Source organism: Ammodytes marinus (genome assembly GCF_949987685.1).
Source record: "Ammodytes marinus genome assembly, chromosome: 4".
In the NCBI taxonomy this organism is placed as follows: domain Eukaryota; kingdom Metazoa; phylum Chordata; class Actinopteri; order Uranoscopiformes; family Ammodytidae; genus Ammodytes; species Ammodytes marinus.
In genome coordinates this window covers 31,120,822-31,139,949 of record NC_137233.1, presented here as the reverse complement: position 1 = coordinate 31,139,949, position 19,128 = coordinate 31,120,822, and the positions used below count along the sequence as shown (strand labels likewise).

The following is a 19,128-nucleotide window of genomic DNA, read 5'->3' as shown; positions in this document are numbered from 1 at the left end:
CATGCAAAGCGCAGCGTGAACCTGTTGGCACTGTAGGCTACGGGAGACGCTCCTCTCCATCTGATCGCTGATCCGCACGCGTCATTATCAAATGTAATATTTTCGCTCGGGGCTCCCGGTCAAACCACAACTAATCTTCCTAACAATGGCGACAACAACACTTTCCCATAATGTGAAGCTGATGGCGATTTATTAAAAAAGAAAAGAAAGAAAAGGCGCAGTGCTTCCTGCAATTGGGTCGGATCGAGTCCGGCCAAATTCACACCACTAACGAACTGCAGCAGAGTGCGTTTTGAAGCGCATCGAGACCACCTCTTCAGCTGGGTCTCGGAGCGTTTGTTTGGTCCGCCCCCGAGTGCGATTGCTGTATTCACACCTGTCTGAAAGATGCGCACCGAAGGTGGAAGTGCACCTGAGTTCGTTTCAACCGAACTAAACACAGCATGTGTGAATACACCCTTAGTATGAAGGCTACAGACAAGGGTGCATTCTATAACTTTTAAAGTTTTTGTATCTCTTTGTTTGACAAGTGGGTGATAAACTAATGGTGCTCCAACACTGTTTCTCTTCATTGGTATGTTTTTCAGTGATGAAGTTAAGGTGTACATTTCAGGGAACTCAAATACAGTGAAACAGCTTACTGCAATGTTTTCTACAATGTAGTTTCTGTGCTTGCCATGGCCTGTTCACTTAAAAGTCAGCCCACCCTCACTCCTGTAGAGAAACATTTGATGTGGCAATCAGCAACCATTTCCTGTCTGAAAACCACTCTTGATTCCTGTTAGGTGACCGAATGCCAAGTGAAGAACACAAACCAAACAGAGGAAGTCCTCCTCTACCATATAAGCAAAGCATTGACATTATCAAAAACAAGCATAACACTATGTCTACATGGTTACAGACAGTAGCTGCATTTTCAGAAACACTTTAGCTCTTTTATTGTGTCCCAAAGGGAATGAGTCACTAACAATTTCAGTACTTTTTTGTTATTGGCTCACATTTAACCTAATTCTTAGTATGTATAGATTTCCACACTTTGGCCTGTTTGTAACGCTATAATTACTCCTGTGTGACAAACAGGAAGTCTATGCGCAACTGCAAAAAGGTCCAAATTACATTGTCTCTTCACGCAGTTATTAATTATTGCAGTTGCAGTGAAGAAGTAATAATGCAGCCCTCAATGTTTGACACAATGACAAGGAGAAAATAACATGAATGTGGTAAATATTATGGGGAAAATAATGTTATTTATTTTCTTCTGTTTAACACTTAAGGAGCAAATGTCAGCACATGAGATGGAAAAGCAATCTAACACACACCATTTAATTGTGTAATGAGTACGCATTACGTTATGCAACACAATGCACGTGAGATGAAACAACCAGCAGGAAGCCATAAATTCAGTGCACCAGATCCGAGAAATGACAGTTACATATCAGCCACTAGACAGACTAGGAGAAATCTACCGCTTTAAGGTGAGAAATTTGATTTGCCTCATATATTACGCTATAAATAAAATGCTACATTTGTTTTGAATGTTTTTTTAATCATTTTATTTTAATCTTTGCTATATTCTAGATTTCTTGTATGCAATGTAACAGTTTGAGAGTGAATGACAGTTTAATTGTGACAGTAATGTGACCATATTCTAAAGGAGATGAATATAGATTAAATAATCTTCAAATCATTTCTGAATTATTTAGTCATACAGAGACAGCAATTATTGTGTGGTAATTCTGTACAGGATAGTATATACAAAAAAGGTATAATTTATTTATAATAGCTAATGATGAGAAAATATATGCTTGTTGTTGGACAACGTATTTCAGGTTACTTGAGCCTCGGCAAAAGTTGTAAATGAAATCAGATTAACCTCAAACTGCTGAAAAACCCCTTGAAAATGTTTTTACACTTAAACTGTGCTCTTAAAAATATAATGGCACAAAATGATGAACAAAAATTGAGGAAATACAAACCAGCTCTTTGTTAAAAAATGAAGTGAACTATTTAGGACAACTTCCCTTTCCTGTGGCACTTCATATAACCGCAAACAGAGGTGGGAATGTTCATATGATCTCAAATGATAGAATGCTTATATCTGCGATAGGAAACATTGTATGTATCGAATATTGTAAGCTCTGCTTAATGCTAAACTGTTGCTGTTTTAACCGTCTGCATTTTGAAACTTCCAAATCCCCCCCTCTCCACGTACTATGTGTATTCCACACCTACACCCAGCCTATTGTTTTCAGACTGTCCCTCCCTCCACCCCCCATCCTCAGACACACCCTTTAGTGTTATTTAGGACTCCTGTCTATTGTTTAAGTGTAAACCAATCACATGACAAAGATGGTGTCATGTGATTGATGCTTTGTCTAAATGGTTTAAAGAGATCCTATTATACTACTTTTCTGGTCTTAATTTCTTGTTAAAAACAGAGCAACCTGACACGAATCACATCACAAAAAACTATGTAGATTTTCGGGACACTCTTCCTCTTACCCTATCGAGCACAGCAGTCTCTCTCTACACACTGCTTTGAGCTTCTCCGCCCCTCCTCCCCCCCTGTTGCAAACCCCACTCCGTTGTGATTGGTTACCTTCCTTCCAGCGGCGGGAAATTTTCCAGGAAGGTGGGGGCATGCAGCCGGAGCTTGCCTGAGCGGCAGCATTACCATACATGGAAACATGACAGAAACGACCCGAGCGTGACAGAGAAAACCCGGAAATTTGAACAAGTTCGGCTCGACCGGCTGCCATAGTTTTTAGTGCTCTGCATAGCCACCCCAGACGGTCAGCAGGGAATACGTCGAAATGCATGTACGTAATTATTTGATACTCTAGTATGGTTAAACATGACTATAAATCATTATAACAACGTTTATAGGTCATAAAAGTCGAAAAGTATCATAGGTCCTCTTTAAATAACTTGTGTTTTCACCTGAAGAGGATCTTTTCGTTCTGTAAGCTCTGGCTGTACACGACGAAAACATCCTCGCGAGAAACCATTGATTTGAATTAAACTCTCATGCTTAAACTTTTTAACAGCTTATGTTGACTGATCTAACTTTCACACTACACTGGGTTTGTCCGTCTGAATAAAACTTGTGATTCCAAAGAAGTTATACTATAACGTTTTGCTTCCTGTTAGTAATCGACAGAATGCTGATGAACCACACAAACCAAACAGAGGATGGCCTCTTCTCCTGCTACAGCCCTTCAGTCGTAGGCTACCGGTACTTTGCAGTACTGTGGGGATGTGCTGTGACTATCACTGGTACCGTGGGGAACCTGATGACCATCCTAGCCTTCGCCTTGGACCCACGTCTGAGGACTCGCTTCAATGTGCTCATCGTCAACCTGGCTGTAGCTGATCTCCTGTACTGTACCATACTGCAGCCCATCTCCATCGACTCCTATCTCTACCTCAGATGGCGCAGTGGTCAGCTCTGGTGCAGCATCTTTGGCCTGCTCCTCTTCCTCTCCAACGCTGTCTCCATTATAACCCTCTGCCTGCTAGCGGTGAGCCGATATCTCCTGGTGTCTAAAAGGGCTGTGTTCGACCGTGTCTTTTCAAACCGTGGTCTTCTCCTCCTCCTGATCTCTGCCTGGGCACTAGGCCTGGCCAGCTTTGGCCCACTCTGGTCTGTTTATGTGTTTGTGCCTCAGGTCTGCACATGCAGCTTCCATCGTACCAGGGGTCGCCCCTACAGCACCATCCTGCTCTTCTTCTACTTCTTTGTGGGCCTGGGATGCGTTGGAGCCTTCTACCTCCTCATTTACAGACGTGTCCGGATTGCATCAAAGGCTCTGCTGCGCTACAGGTTCAGCCGCAGGTCATCCAGGAAGAAAACAGCTTCTTCAGTACAAGGGACCGATGACAGTGGCATGGAGAGTGGTACGGCCAACACATGTAGCTGTGAGATGAGTAGCCAGGTGGAACAAGCCCAAAATAAGGATGAGGTCGCTTGTGAAACAAGCTCTGCCAATCCCTCAAATTCATCAGCGGCCAATAAGTGTCACCCTGACATAGTCCCTGCATCATCTATATCCAAACCTAATCCCAACGCTGCAGAGACCTCCTCCCATTCAGCAACTTCAGGGGATGATGGTGAATTTAAGCGTGTGACACGCATGTGCTTCACCGTTTTCCTGTGTTTTGTGTTCTGCTTTGTCCCCTTCCTGTTGCTCAACATAGCCGACAAACATAATCGTGCCCCACAGGTCCTGCACATGTTCTGTGCAAACCTCACCTGGCTCAACAGCTGTATCAACCCCGTGCTCTATGCTGTCATGAACCGACAGTTCCGACAGGCATACCATATGCTGCTCATCAGGGCTGCAGCACCTTTCACTGGCCTCTGGACCTGGCCACCAAGTCCGAGATCCTGACCTCCTGAACTCTTAACTTGCCTGATGTGTGTCCTCCTGTCCTGATATTAGCCCAGCCAGCCTATCTTTTCTTAAGGATTACAAGTAAGATTCATTTTACACAACAGCTTAAGTTGGTTTTGCTGTGTGATTGAGAGGGAGAAATAAGGCAAAGCAGTTGGGCGTGGTGTCCGCGTTACAATAATTTTGCATTGGCAACATTTCAGGCAACTTAATTTCCTTAACACAATCCATGTATTCCTCTCTTGTGGTTTGATTTTACAGTATGTAAAATGTGTGTCATGTATCTATTTTGTTATACATAACACAGTTGTATTCAGGATATTGAGCAACAAGTAATAACATGGTGATGACTAAAAACATCATCACCACTTTTCTAGCCGTCTGTTACATCATGAGAAAAACACCAATGTTGCAAAACACAAAATGCTTTACGTCAGCAATTCAGGAACGTGTGAATCCCCTCTGTCTCACCTCTGTATAGGCTCTTAAATTATGATACTATTACATGACTAATGATTTTTAAAAAGGGGTTCAGGTGCTCTGGACTATAGCTTGACACGTGGGTGGAGTCTGCTTGGGTGAGCTGTGTCCACAATTACATGTTGTAAAAGTACTTTTGTTTCGTATCCATGTCTTATTCGTTTCAATGCTAAATGACATGTTTCATAACTTTTGCTCAGGACTAAATAATACAGTTGTATAAAACAATATCCTGTTCACAAACACATAAGCTCACACATACAGGTGAAACTCGAAAAATTTGAATATCGTGCAAAAGTTCATTTATTTCAGTAATTCAACTTTATAGGTGAAAATAATATCTTATACAGACTCATTACATACAAAGTGAGATATGTGAAGCCTTTATTTTTTATAATTGTGATTATTATGGCTTACAGTTTATAAAAACCCCAAATTCAAAATCTCAGAAAATTAGAATATTACATAAAATCAATAAAAAAAGGATTTTAAATACAGAAATGTCGGCCCTCTAGAAAGTATAATCATGCATATGTACTAAGTACAGTCATATGAAAAAGTTTGGGAACCCCTCTCAGCCGGCATTATAATTGACTCTGCTTTCACACAAAAAAGATAAAAGTGGTATGTCTTTAATTTACCAGGAACAGCTAAGTACTGGGATGTTTTCCAAACAAAGATTTTTTGAAAAGCAGTATTTAGTTTTATGAAATAAAATAAAATGTGAAAAACTGGCTGTGCAAAAATATGGGAACCCTTGTGGTCTTGCTGATTTTAATGCATGTAAAAGCATGTAAAACTGAGGACTTTAAACACAAAATTGGTTGGATTATGTTGTTAAGCCTTTAACCTCATATAAAGGTCTGTTTAATCAGGATAAAAGGTATTGTAGGTGCCTAAATGCAAGTTCTACTTCTCTTTGACTCTCTGCAGAAGTGAGACAGAATGCGATCATCAAAACAGCTCCCAAAAGATCTTAAAAATAAAGATTATTCATTGTCATGGTTTAGGGGAAGGCTGCAAGAAGCTTTCCCAAAGGTTTCAATTGTCAATTTCTACTGTAAGGAACGTTGTCAGGGAATGGAAGGACACAGGCACAGTTGCAGTTAAACCCAGGTCTAGCAGACCAAGAAAAGTACAAGAGCGGCATATGCGGCGGATTGTGAGAATGGTTGCACACAACCCAAAGATCAGCTCCAAAGACCTGCAAGAACATCTGGCTGCAGATTGTGTATCTGTATATGGTTCTACAATTCAGTGCAATTTGCACCAAAACATCTGTATGGCCGGGTGATGAGAATGAAGCCCTTTCTGCGCCCACGCCACAGATACAGTTGCATGGAGTATGCAAAAGCTCATTTAGACAAGCCAGCTTCATATTGGAAGAAAATGCTTTGGACTGATGAGACAAAAATTAAGTTATTTGGTCTTTATAAAAAGATGTTTTGGTGCAAATTGCGCTGAATTGTTGAACGATGTACAGATACACAATCTGCAGCCAGATGTTCTTGCAGGTCTTTGGAGGTGATCTGTGGGTTGTGTGCAACCATTCTCACAATCCTCCACCTATGCCGCTCCTGTTTTTTTCTTGGTCTGCCATGCCTGGGTTTAACTGCCACTATGCCTGTGTCCTTCCATTTCCTGACAACGTTCCCTACAGTCGAAATTGACAATTGAAACCTTTGGGAAAGCTTCTTGCAGCCTTCCCCTAAACCATGACAATGAACAATCTTTGTTTTTCAGATCTTTTGGGAGCTGTTTTGATGATCCCATTCTGTCTCACTTCAGCAGAGAGTCAAAGAGAAGTGCAACTTGCATTTAGGCACCTAAAATACATTTTCTCATGATTAAACAGACATTTCTATGAGGTTCAAGGCTTAACAACATAATCCAACCAACTTTGTGTTTAAAGTCATCAGTTTTACATGCTGTTACAGGCATTAAAATCAACAAAACCACAAGGGTTCCTATATTTTTGCACAGCCAGTTTTTCACATTTTATTTTATTTCATACAACCAAATACTGCTTTTCAAAAAATCTTTGTTTGGAAAACATCCCAGTACTTAGCTGTTCCTGGTAAATTAAAGACATACCACTTTTATATTTTTTTTTGTGAAAGCAGAGTCAATTATAATGCCGGCTGAGAGGGGTTCCCAAACTTTTTCATATGACTGTACTTGGTTTGGGCCCCTTTTGCATGAATTATTGCCTAAATGCGGCGTGGCATGGATGCTATCAGCCTGTGGCACTGCTGAGGTGTTATGGAAGCCCAGGTTGCTTTGATGTGGCCTTCAGCTCGTCTGTATTGTTGGGTCTGGTGTGTATCATCTTCCTCTTGACAATAGTCCATAGTTTCTCTATGGAGTTCAGGTCAGGAGAGTTGTCTGGCCATTCATGCAGAGTAATACCATGGTCAGTCAACCAGTTACCAGTGGTTTATGGTACCGTGGGCAGGTGCCAAGTCTAGCTGGAAATGGAAATTGTCATCTCCATAAAGCTTGTCAACAGACAGAAGCATGAAGTGCTCTAAAATCTTCTGGTAGATGGCTGTGGTGACTTTGGACTTGATAACACAGTGGACCAACAGCAGAAGATGACATGATACCTCAAATCATCACTGATACAAACACAATGTTTCGTTTCATTTGGAAATCAAGGTTCCACGGTCTAGAGGAAGAGTGGAGGGGCACAAAATCCAAGGGGCTTGAAGACCACTGTCAAGTTTCAACAGTCAGTGATGATTTGAGGCACCATGTCATCTGATGGTGTTGGTCCACTGTGTTATCAAGTCCAAAGTCACCACAGCTGTCTACCAGGAGATTTTAGAGCACTTCATGCTTCTGTCTGTTGACAAGCTTTATGGAGATGCTGAATTACTTTTTCCAGCAAGACTTGACACCTGTCCACAGTGCCAAAACCACAAGTAACTGGTTGACTGACCATGGTATTACTGTGTTGATTGGCCAGACAACTCTCCTGACCTGAACCCAATAGAGAAACTATGGACTATTGTCAAGAGGAAGATGATACACACCAGACCCAACAATACAGACGAGCTAAAGGCCACTATCAAAGCAACCTGGGCTTCCATAACACCTCAGCAGTGCCACAGACTGATAGCATCCATGCCACACCGCATTTAGGCAATAATTTGTGCAAAAGGGGCCCAAACCAAGTACTTAGTACATATGCATGATTATACTTTATAGAGGGCCGACATTTCTGTATTTAAAATCCTTTTTTTATTGATTTTATGTAATATTCTAATTTTCTGAGATTTTGAATTTGGGGTTTTCATAAGCTGTAAGCCATAATAATCACAATTATAACAAATAAAGGCTTGAAATATCTCACTTTGAATGTAATGAGTCTATATAATATATTAGTTTCACCATTTAGGTTGAATTACTGAAATAAATGAACTTTTGCACGATATTCTAATTTTTCGAGTTTCACCTGTATATACACTCAAATTGTTCAGTTTCTTATATCATTACGATTCTCATAATTGTTTTTACTTAATACAGTATTAATTTATCTCCAATTTAATGTATTAATTTATTTGATGTATTACGTTTTGTTATGACATTTTTAAATGATTATGATTAAGGGGGCTTCAAATAAGCCTAGTGTTTGTTTTTTTGCTTCTACCTGCACTGTATTTGTTTGTTATCTTTGTCATTCTGTACATTTTAAATTGTGCAAATATTAGTAAAAAAAAAGAGAAAAAACTAAACCCCAGGCCTTCATTAATTGATTGTGGAAATATTCATGCTCATTCTGATCTTAATAAAATACCAACACAAAACGCTTACTGGGCCCTAAAACAAAGGAAAGCTACACACCACTTCTATTGTTAGGCCTTCTTCAAATATTATTGTCAAAGACACTAAACATCACTGCAGCAATATCTTGGGTGACAATAACTTTGACTTTATGTTATGAAACATACAAGATTACAGATATCAGTAACCTGGAAGCAATGGTAATGAGAACTCTGTCTTTCAGGGTTAATAGAAAAATACTACACAGTACAACAACCCCTTCAAATGGGGTAGGGCCTACAAACCAATTAAGGAATAAGAAAAACGTAAATAATGACAAGAGTGGCAAATACCAACTCTAAACCTTGACTTTAGACTGTGCTTTGCATCTTACCAGGCTTTGGCACCAGGGGACAGTCCATGTTGGTACCTAAAATACACTGTTAGACTTTTCCTTGCTATTTTACAGTAATAAGCTGGCAGCACGGTTGCCAGCTTAATACTGTAAAACATATTACAGTATTAAGCTGGCAACCGTGCTGCCAGCTTATTACTGTAGAAACATATTACAGTATTAACCTGGCAACCGTGCTGCCAGCTTATTACTGTAAAAACATATTACAGTAATAAGCTGGCAACCGTGCTGCCAGCTTATTACTGTAGAAACATATTACAGTAATAAGCTGGCAACCGTGCTGCCAGTATCTTATTGTAAAAACATATTACAGTAATAAGCTGGCAACCGTGCTGCCAGCTTATTACTGTAGAAACATATTACAGTAATAAGCTGGCAACCGTGCTGCCAGTATCTTATTGTAAAAACATATTACAGTAATATGCTGGCAACTGTGCTGCCAGTATCTTATTGTAAAGCTCTAGTTATTTACTGTAAATAATTTACAGTAGTGTACATTCATTTTACAGTAACATTCTGTCAATTAACCTTTACAGTATTTTGCAGGCAACCGTGCTGCTAGTATCTTACCATATAACAAAGTCTTAACAGTGCCCTTACTGTTTAACAATAGGAAAAGGTTACTGAAATGATTGTTGTGCAAAACTGTAGTGCAGTGGCTTGTAGAAAACTGTAGAAGAAGAAAAAACATCTACAATGATATGCAGTAAATACATTTTCTTTTATTAATTAATTCACCAAGTCACAATACAAATACTCACACATCTTAAGAAGATTGGACAAGATAGATTTAAAATTACCACCAATACCAGGAAAATAGTTCAGGGTTCGGACAGCTTTTTAAGAGTAAAATGCAATAACTTTTCCAGCACTTTCAAGATAAAATGTCAACTTTTTCAAGGAAGCCAACGCTTTAAATATATACAGTATATACAGTGGCTTGCAAAAGTATTCATACCCCTTGGAATTTTTCACATTTTATCACATTAAAACCACACACGTACATTTATTTTACTGGGATTTCATGTGATAGACCAACACACAGTGGTGCATCATTGTGAAGTGGAATGCAAATAAAATATGGTTTTATTTATTTTTTAGAAATAAAAAACTGAAAAGCGTGGCGTACATAAGTATTCAGCCCCCCTGAGTCAATACGTTGTAGAACCACCTATCGCTGCAATAACAGCTGCAAGTCTATTGGGGTATGTCTCTGCCAGCTTTGCCCATCTAGAGACTGATATTTTTGCCCATTTTTTTGGCAAAATAGCTCAAGCTTCAGATTCAGCATCAGATTGGATGGAGAGCATCTGTCAACAGCAATTTTCAAGTCTTTCGAGATATTCTCAATTGTATTGAGGTCTGGACTTTGACTGGGCCATTCTAACACATGACTATGCTTTGATTTGAACCATTCCATAGTAGATCTGGCTGTATGTTTAGGGTATTTAACCTTCTGGAAGGTGAACCTCCACCCAGTCTCAAGTCTTTTGCAGACTCTAACAGGTTTTTCTGCCCTGTATTTGGCTCCATCCAGCTTCCCATCAACTCTGACCAGCTTCCCTGTCCCTGCTGAAGAAAATAATCCCCAACGTATGATGCTGCCCCCACCCTGTTTCACAGTGGGGATGGTGTGTATAGGGTGATGTGCAGTGTTAGTTTTCCACCACACATTGCACTTTGCGTTAAGGCCAAACATTTCCTTTTTGGTCTCATCTGACCAGAGCACCTTCCTCCAACACTTGCCACAAGCCATGCGGGGGACACAGCATATTCAGATGAGACCAAACTTGAAGTTTTTGGCCTGAATGCAAAATGCAATGTGTGGCGGAAACTAACACTGCACATCACCCTATACACACCATCCTCACCGTGATACATGGTGGTGGCAGCATCATGCTTTGAGGGTCCTGTTCTTCAGCATGGACAAGGAAGCTGGTTAGAGTTGATGGGAAGATGGATGGAGCCAAATACAGGACAGAAAACCTGTTAGAGTCTGCAAAAGACTTGAGACTGGGGTGGAGGTTCACCTTCCAGAGGGACAGCAAGCCTAAAAATACAGCCAGATCTACTATGGAATGGTTTAAATCAAAGCATATGTGTTAGAATGGTCCAGTCAAAGTCCAGACCTCAATACAATTGAGAATCTCTGGAAAGACTTGAAAATTGCTGTTCACAGACGCTCTCCATCCAATCTGATGCTAAATCTGAAGCTCAAGCTATTTTTTAAAGAAGAATGGGCAAACATGTCAGTCTGTAGAAGGGCAAAGCTGGTAAAGACATACCCAAATAGATTTGCAGCTGTATTTGCAGCAATAGGTGGTTCTACAAAGCATTGACTCAGGGGGCTGAATACTTTTGCACGCCACGTTTTTCAGTTTTTTATTTATAATTTTTTTTTAAAACCACGTTTCATTTTCATTCCACTTCACAATTATGCGCCACTTTGTGTTGGTGTATCATATAAAATCCCAATAAAATAAATGTACGTGTGAGTATTCATACCCCTTGAAATGTTCGACATTTAGTCACGTTACAACATTGCCTTATCTGTAAAATGGGAGGGTGTTCATAATATAATGTATATGGACAATCACCAAATTGGAGAGTATGGCCCTAAGGAGACCTTTATCAGTTTAGTTCATATGCCCAAAATGACCATTTATCAGGTTAATAACAACATGACTATACTTTTCAGGTCTCCCTTGCAAAAGAGTATTCGGTCTCAATGGGATATACCTGTATAAATAAAGGTTAAAAAAAAAAAGAAAAAAGAAAAAAAAAACTTAAGCAATATCACATGAGAGGGACAAATGTTGTCACTATATCAGCGCTGCAGTGCTTCTGTCGAAAATGCCATAGCGATAATCAATAGGTCTAGATGTAGGAAATGGTTACTAATTAGAAACATATTTCACTCACACACACACATGTAAGAAAAATTAAAGAATAACAAAGGGCAAATACAGCCTTTGCACTCCTTTTTTTCCCGGGCTGAATTTTAAAAATATGTATAAATGTATGCCTAGATATTATATATTTAAATACATTCTTGAGCTTGTGTATGACCAGACACTTTCAATATTGCTAGGTTGCCAGATTACAGTTTGTGTATCTTGGTGTGTTGCCAAAAAGTGATCCTCCCAAAAAGGTCTTACAGTCAAATAAAAAAGGTATTTAAGCCAATATACGTCCATGATTTCAGAACGTAAACGGGACTAATGGCGCTTTTCCACCGCATGGTATCAGCTCAACTCGACTCGACTCGCATTTTTGGCGTTTCCACCGCAATTTCATGGTACCTGGTACCTGCTAGCGGCTGCTTTTTTAGTATCACCTCGCTCTAGGGACCAAGTGAGCTGAGTCGAGCTAAAAGGTGACGTCGGCAGACGGCCGGCCGCTGATTGGCCAGAGACTACCGTCTGTCGGCTTCATTCTGTTGATTATTCCCCATGATTCTCAACAACTCTCAGGGACTTTTATGTGTATTTTGTCTCGCCGCGTGCAGCCTTCTTTGGCTCTCTTTCATTTGATTTGCATCACAGACCCGATTTTTTTCTCTCCATATATTCGCTAAGCTCACAGTTGTGTTGGCTGTTTTGGGGAAGTTACTTTGAACATACGAGAGGAGACATCGCAGCTAGGCTAATAAATAGCCTATAGCAGCCAGCTGGGACAGACATGATAGCGAGCGATTACATTACAAGCCTCGGACTGCACTGATTACCTCAATAAAATATTCAGGCTGAGACACGGCTTGCATTTGAAAACACGTATCCTGAAACAAGCACTTAACAGTCAACTTTATCATGCCCGTGTTTACGTGCATAGGGATGTACGTGACGCATCCCTACAGCTGACTGTGTGGCAGTCACACATCAGGACACAAACCCTCCCTTTTAATGGCCCGTAGCAATATTCTTCTACTTCTTTTAGCAAACAGATACAAGGGGAGTATTTTCTTAAACATTTTTCATCCGTGTTTTTGGCGGTTGGTTCAGTTAATAGTGCAACAACTGCTCGTAATTTCTGCTTTGCTACTTGACTCCGGAGTTGGCTTTCAGCCCCTTACGACGACCCCGCCCACGTTCAGGAGGTACTATTTTCGGTGGAAAACGACCCGTGCTGCTACCAAACCAAGTTAAACTGAGTCGAGTTGAGTCGAGTCGAGCTACATTTGCGGTGGAAAAGCGCCATTAGAGGGCTCTGGTCCAATAAAGCATCAGTACAAATGTGCCGACATAGCGTTAACATGCTGGGACCGTGGACTGAAATAACTTTTTGGCAGCACACCGCAACGACTCTGACAGCTTCACAAAATTAAAATTTTGGATCTTGGTTCTGTAACTAATGTTACCAGTGATTAATGGATTAGGTTATACATTTTTTTAATGGAGCTGCATCGAGCTAACCCAGCTGAGTGTAACATCACGTTACAATGAAGTAACCCCCGAGCTTACGTTATCTATAGTCTAGGTCCTGGGTAAGATTTGTATGCGCTTCATTTAGCGTAGAATATCTCAACTGTTATAGACTAATATGACCCCAGTGAACAACATGGGATGTGTGACAAAATCTCTACCGGGGCGAAAGTCCTGAAAATGACCACAACAGGTTACACTAGTATCACACTACGTGGTGAATGGGACTTTTTTTTTCCTTTTTAGATATCCTCATACTTTTTTACCAGATTCATCTTCATATTAAGATAAATACTATTTATATACTATTTGACCTCAACTACTAGCTAACAACATGAATTTGGAGCAATAAATTATTGAGAAGTAGCTGGTCAGCTAATTGCTAACGGTGTTGAGCGTCAATTTAGCATGCTATTTCTTTGTATCTACAAGTCAATAACAAACACAAACTCGGGATTTGGTGTAATTTACAAAGGAGAACATGAATGAACAGTCAGAGTGACATTGTCCGATAAGTTTAAACGGAAAAAAAAATCTCAACTGATTAACCTTGGCATGACTTCTGAATTTTTTTTAAATTTACAGAATAAAAAATAAAAACAATAGTTAAATTACAACACTGCAGAGAAAATCCAAGCACAAGCATCTGTACGAACCCTGATAGTTGCATTTGGTGGGGTTCAATAAGAAGAATGGAAGTAGCTGATGGAAGAAGGATTTGTCCAGCGTGGGGTGTCTTTCTGATGCACATGGAGGGGAGAGTAAAATTAAGAGAATGTCAGTAAACAAAATCAAATAAACTAAAAAGGCGTACATTCACATTTTCAATTTACATCCATTCAGTGTGTGTGTGTGTACTTACCTACTTTGAGGTCTTCCATTGAAACTTAGTCAATTGGTGAGGAAAGTCGTCATCCAAGGGTTTTGGGAATACAGCTTTTTGTTAACCAGGCGGCCGTCTTTCTGATGGTTCCGACTTTGGCGGCGCACTTAGTTCCCTCTACTGGGTTTATCCTGAGAAATCATTTTTAACACACAAAAGCAATAAATTAGTTATCTAAATATTTTCTTGACCCACTTCATGGTTTTGCTTTTTTCTGAACTGATACAGTACATGACATGCATCATGGTACTCCACAAAGGAAAAATGCAAGCAAACAAGTTCACAAAGAATGTATTCATACTAGGGATGTGAACAATGTGTCGATTCTCGGCTCGATTTTCGACACGTGCTTAAGACGACTCGAAAAATAGAAATCGATAAATCGGGTGTTTTACTTTATTAGATGTTTTGGGGACATGGGAGACGTCCGTCATGCGAGTTCATGTGTGGTCGCGAGCGCGCTGCAGGTCCGGTGTGTGTCAACAGTGCAGTGCAACATATGCAGCATAAAGTTAAATTAACATCACGGTCGTAGACGAATATTAAAAGGTTATGCTTTATATGTTGCACTTTCTGTTTTCAGCCGAGTAAGTTACATTCACCTCCGACGCATGGACAGCGTTTTTAAAATTAAAGCCTCTCTTTATTATCAAAAAGCTTTGATGCAGATGAAGTCTGAACACACACAGCGGGCGGCAGCAGTGTGTTTAAAGGAAAGTGCAGTTTATCAGCACCACAACTACGTGATGCTGCCGCAAAAAAAAGGAACACTGCCTTTTTTTATTTATTTTTTTAAAATGGCACAGTAAATCGATCGATTTGTCGATTCATGCCTCCGACACGTCGACACGCAAACAATGACTCGTTTAACATCCCTAATTCATACATTTGAGCCACTTAGACAAAATAGTATGGCAGGAGTTTCTGTATTAATAAAAAGGTTTCGGTGCTCACCTCTGTATCAATTATGTTGTGCAGGCCGACCCCCTTGCTGTAGAGATAGAAGCAATCGACATAGGAAGCCAAGGCAGCAGCAAAGTTGTGTTGCTGACTGATTTGATATGCCACCTTTCCCTTGATGCTGACCATCCACTGGTCAGCGGACAGGAGCTTTTCACCTGAAATAAACAAACAAACACAAATTATAATAAATGTATTCAAAAAAAATGTAAATGCAACCCTTTGTATTTGTCTTTGCTCCCATTAAGAGTTAAGATAAAACACAAATTAATAAAAACTTTCTGTTAACACAAAAGGCTTATTTCTCTCGAGACGGAGCGCTCTCTCTGGTGTACATACCTGTGGTCAGCATGCTACATGGATTTGCTATCTTTGCATAAGATCATTTTAGGGTGGCATATTTTCAATATAATTTGGTAACAGAATGAGAGAAATAATCCCTTTGAATGTATAGAAAAGGCCTGAGATGTTGTACTTAAACTCATAAAAAATTGAAGTAAAAACCAAAGTGTACCCGTTACTTGTAAACCAAGGTAGAACGCCAGTCCAGCTCTACTATGTACAGGAATACAAAATCTTAAGGAAGATGCCATATTTTGGAAAATATCGCCTATTTGACATCCTTTCAATAGTAGGACGAGAAGAGAGATGCCCTTATATTTCTGTTCAGCAGAAATCTAGGAACACACATCCAGAAAGCTTAGCACAATAAAAGGTAGTCTCTAGTATACACAGCCTACCTCCGTCAAAAGCCATCATTTTAACATTCCTAGAACCCCAAAACACACTCATGTACATGATGACTGGCACATTTACCCCACTATGAAATAATAATCTCAAAAATGATCTAATAATTTAAAATTATTTTCCTAATGTAGGGTATGTGGAAGTCACAATATGTAAATGGGGCGTTTTGGAGTACTATTCAGCTAAGTACAATGCTTGGCTGACTAGCAGGGGGCACATTTCTAAAGGTCCCTATTCCCCAGAGAAGGGCACATATATTCTTGTTTTTTGAGGAAAAATGGAAAATAGGTACATTACATTTTAATTTAAAAACTTGCTTAACCTTAATAAAAACCCACAGTGTGACTTTGCTACGTTGCATAGCTTTGCACGATGCCATACGATACTGGTTACCTAACCAACAAACCTAACACAACAACTATTTTTATCTTACCAAGTATAATGAGTCTCTTCTTGACATTAACAGTGGTTTGGTTGGCATTGTCTGCAAAAAAAGGAAGAAAAAAAGAATGTGAAATCAAATGAATGGCTTCATCAATAAGTTCAACATAGTGTGTCACATAAATCACCCAAACAAGCTTAACAAATGTAGTGTGAAATAAGAGTGTACAAGTTAGCTTTTTCCCTCCCAAATTTAAAGTTAGCTAGGCTATATAGAAAGAGAGCAACCCTGCTATGCTACTTCTCATTCAAATTCCCCAGTGAAATAATAGTTTAAAAAGCCTACTAACTATGTTTGCACCCAACTCCAACACTGCATGCGGTTAACATGTGAGTTAAAATGGTTAACACAATGTATCATCGACAAACCATTTTAAACAGCAGTACAATGTTAACCTGGCTAACACCAACTGTTACCTTGCTAATGCTAGCGCAACATATGACTTTAGCAATGGAAAACAATCACTGAAATCCCTATTTGCGCATTGCGCCGAGCGTTAATTAACAGAGCGTTAATTATACGAATAATCTCGTCAGCCGATAAAATATTCAAAACTTACTGTGGGTTTTGTTGTATGCTTCCAGCCATCTCACTGGAGACATTTGAGAGGCTTTTGAGGATCAAGTTCTTCGTCTCCTTCTCCATCTAGTTATTTTGCGCAACGGTTATGCTGCGTTCAGGGACACAGGGAATGTGAGACTTTCTTTCCATTACAGAGACATCAAGTGTTTGTAATGGTTTGTAATGAATGTCCGCCAGTAGGCTACAATGTCAGTGCCAAAGAGCCTATTTTACCACTGATAACTTAATTTTCATTTTAAATCAGCACTTATCCAAATTGATCTCAATGTGGGTTATGTAGGCTACAAAAGGAAGCCCAAAAGGCTGTTTTAAAGCCAAACACCTTCTTGTTCTTCTTTTTTTTAAATTCTTAACATCACCACGCTGGTTTGAATGTGTGTTACAAAAGAACACTACAGCTAATATAATAATAGATAATGTTTTTGCTTTACTGGGAAGTAATACAATTCCAATTGACCGTTTTTTATGAATGCAGCATCTGTAGAAGAAAGTTCTAGAACATGCATACATTGGTTGCTTACTGTAAATAGTGTTGTAAATTACTGTACTGTATGTGTGTACCCATAATGCATTACAGGAAAACAGTATCCTACCACATTTTTTAATTATACAGTAAATAACTGTAGTTTATTAGAAATTTCCCATGGTGCATTGCAGGAAAACAGTATCCTACCACATTTTTAAATTATACAGTAAATAACTGTAGTTTATTATACATTTCCCATGGTGCATTGCATGTTACAGTTTCATACTGTAAAATGTTTTAAAAGTATTTTACTGGGCATTTTCTGGTAATTAACTGTAGCGTTTACAGCAAGGGCTAACAGTGTAGAGTTCATCTTCAGTACCATGGCAGTGAGTTTTAGGGTCATCTAGGGTCTGGGGCTGCATGAGCCACAACTTTCCTGGTCGCACCTTTGTTGCTCTTTTGAAAGTAGGCCTATAGTTATAGGTAGGCTATATTAAATTAATTCAATAATAAGGCCTACAATTTGATGCCATAGACATTTCCAGGGATCTCAACCCTCACGCAATGAGAGTGAGACACACGCATTTCAGGCAATTCACACGCTCCACGCCACACCTTGCATTTCTCACGCAAATTATAACTCTGCCAAACAATTTTTTTTATATATAGCCTATAGCTTCGATAAATCCTGGCCTTCACCACCATCACCTAGTGTTGCCACCTTATTTATACTATCTATGGTTGCCACCCGTCCCGTTTTTCCCGAAATTGTTCTATTTTTTCACCAGCTGTCCCGGAAAGAAAAATCTCTCCCGGGACACAATTTGTCCCGTTTTTGGGGGAAAAACTCATTCGTTTTTTTGGGGGAAAACTAATTTGATTTCCTTCGTTCAGTAGTTAAGGCCGTTTCACACGGGCCGTGGCGTTTGTTGCGCCCACTAATGCATTCTGCGAGAGCCGAGCGGGCAGAGACAAGGCGCAGCGTTTCGTCAGGCTACACGACAAGCGTGCAGGGGCGGTCCTAACGATCTCGGGGCCCGTTTCAAGACCCTGTGTGGGGCCCCCCACATTTATTTTTTATTTTCTTCTATGAATAATGCTTGTGCATGCTCCCCGCAAAAATAAAAAAGATTGTGGAAACTAGTTGGTTCATAGACGGATTATGAGATAATAGGCCCAGACTCTTAAAGCCCCCCCGCCCCCCTCCCTATCCAGTCAGTTACATTGACTTTTCCGCAAAGATACATACGTTTACTGGCATAAACATATTAAGGGAGTCAGTGTTTCCCACAGGATGTTGGGATACTGTGGGAGATATCCTGTACCTTGTTGGGGGGTCCGGGGGCATGCCCCCCTGGAAGAAAATTGGTACAGTTTTAAAGTAAAATGCATCAATCTGAAAAATCAATCTGGAAAATTTAGATTTAAATCAAATCTTGAGCTGCAGAAGGAACATTATTTTTCTTAAACAGGCAGCACTCTTTACTCTGCAACTGTAAAAACATTTCAGAAGATTGGTCTGCAGACCCATGTTATATGATGGAGGGGCCCATTGCAACAGATACAGGGT

The 19,128-nt window shown here is 39.8% G+C and overlaps 1 protein-coding gene across 1 annotated transcript; it reads left to right on the top strand.

Annotated features, from left to right (window-relative positions):
- Nucleotides 1-3,161: 3,161 nt before the first annotated feature.
- Nucleotides 3,162-4,391, top strand: gpr84 (G protein-coupled receptor 84; the record flags this gene model as incomplete). The annotated part of the gene is made up of 1 exon (XM_080026639.1): nt 3,162-4,391. One exon carries the CDS (start codon nt 3,162-3,164, stop codon nt 4,389-4,391), a length of 1,230 nt encoding a protein of 409 aa, XP_079882765.1.
- Between the last annotated feature and the right edge of the window lie 14,737 nt (nt 4,392-19,128).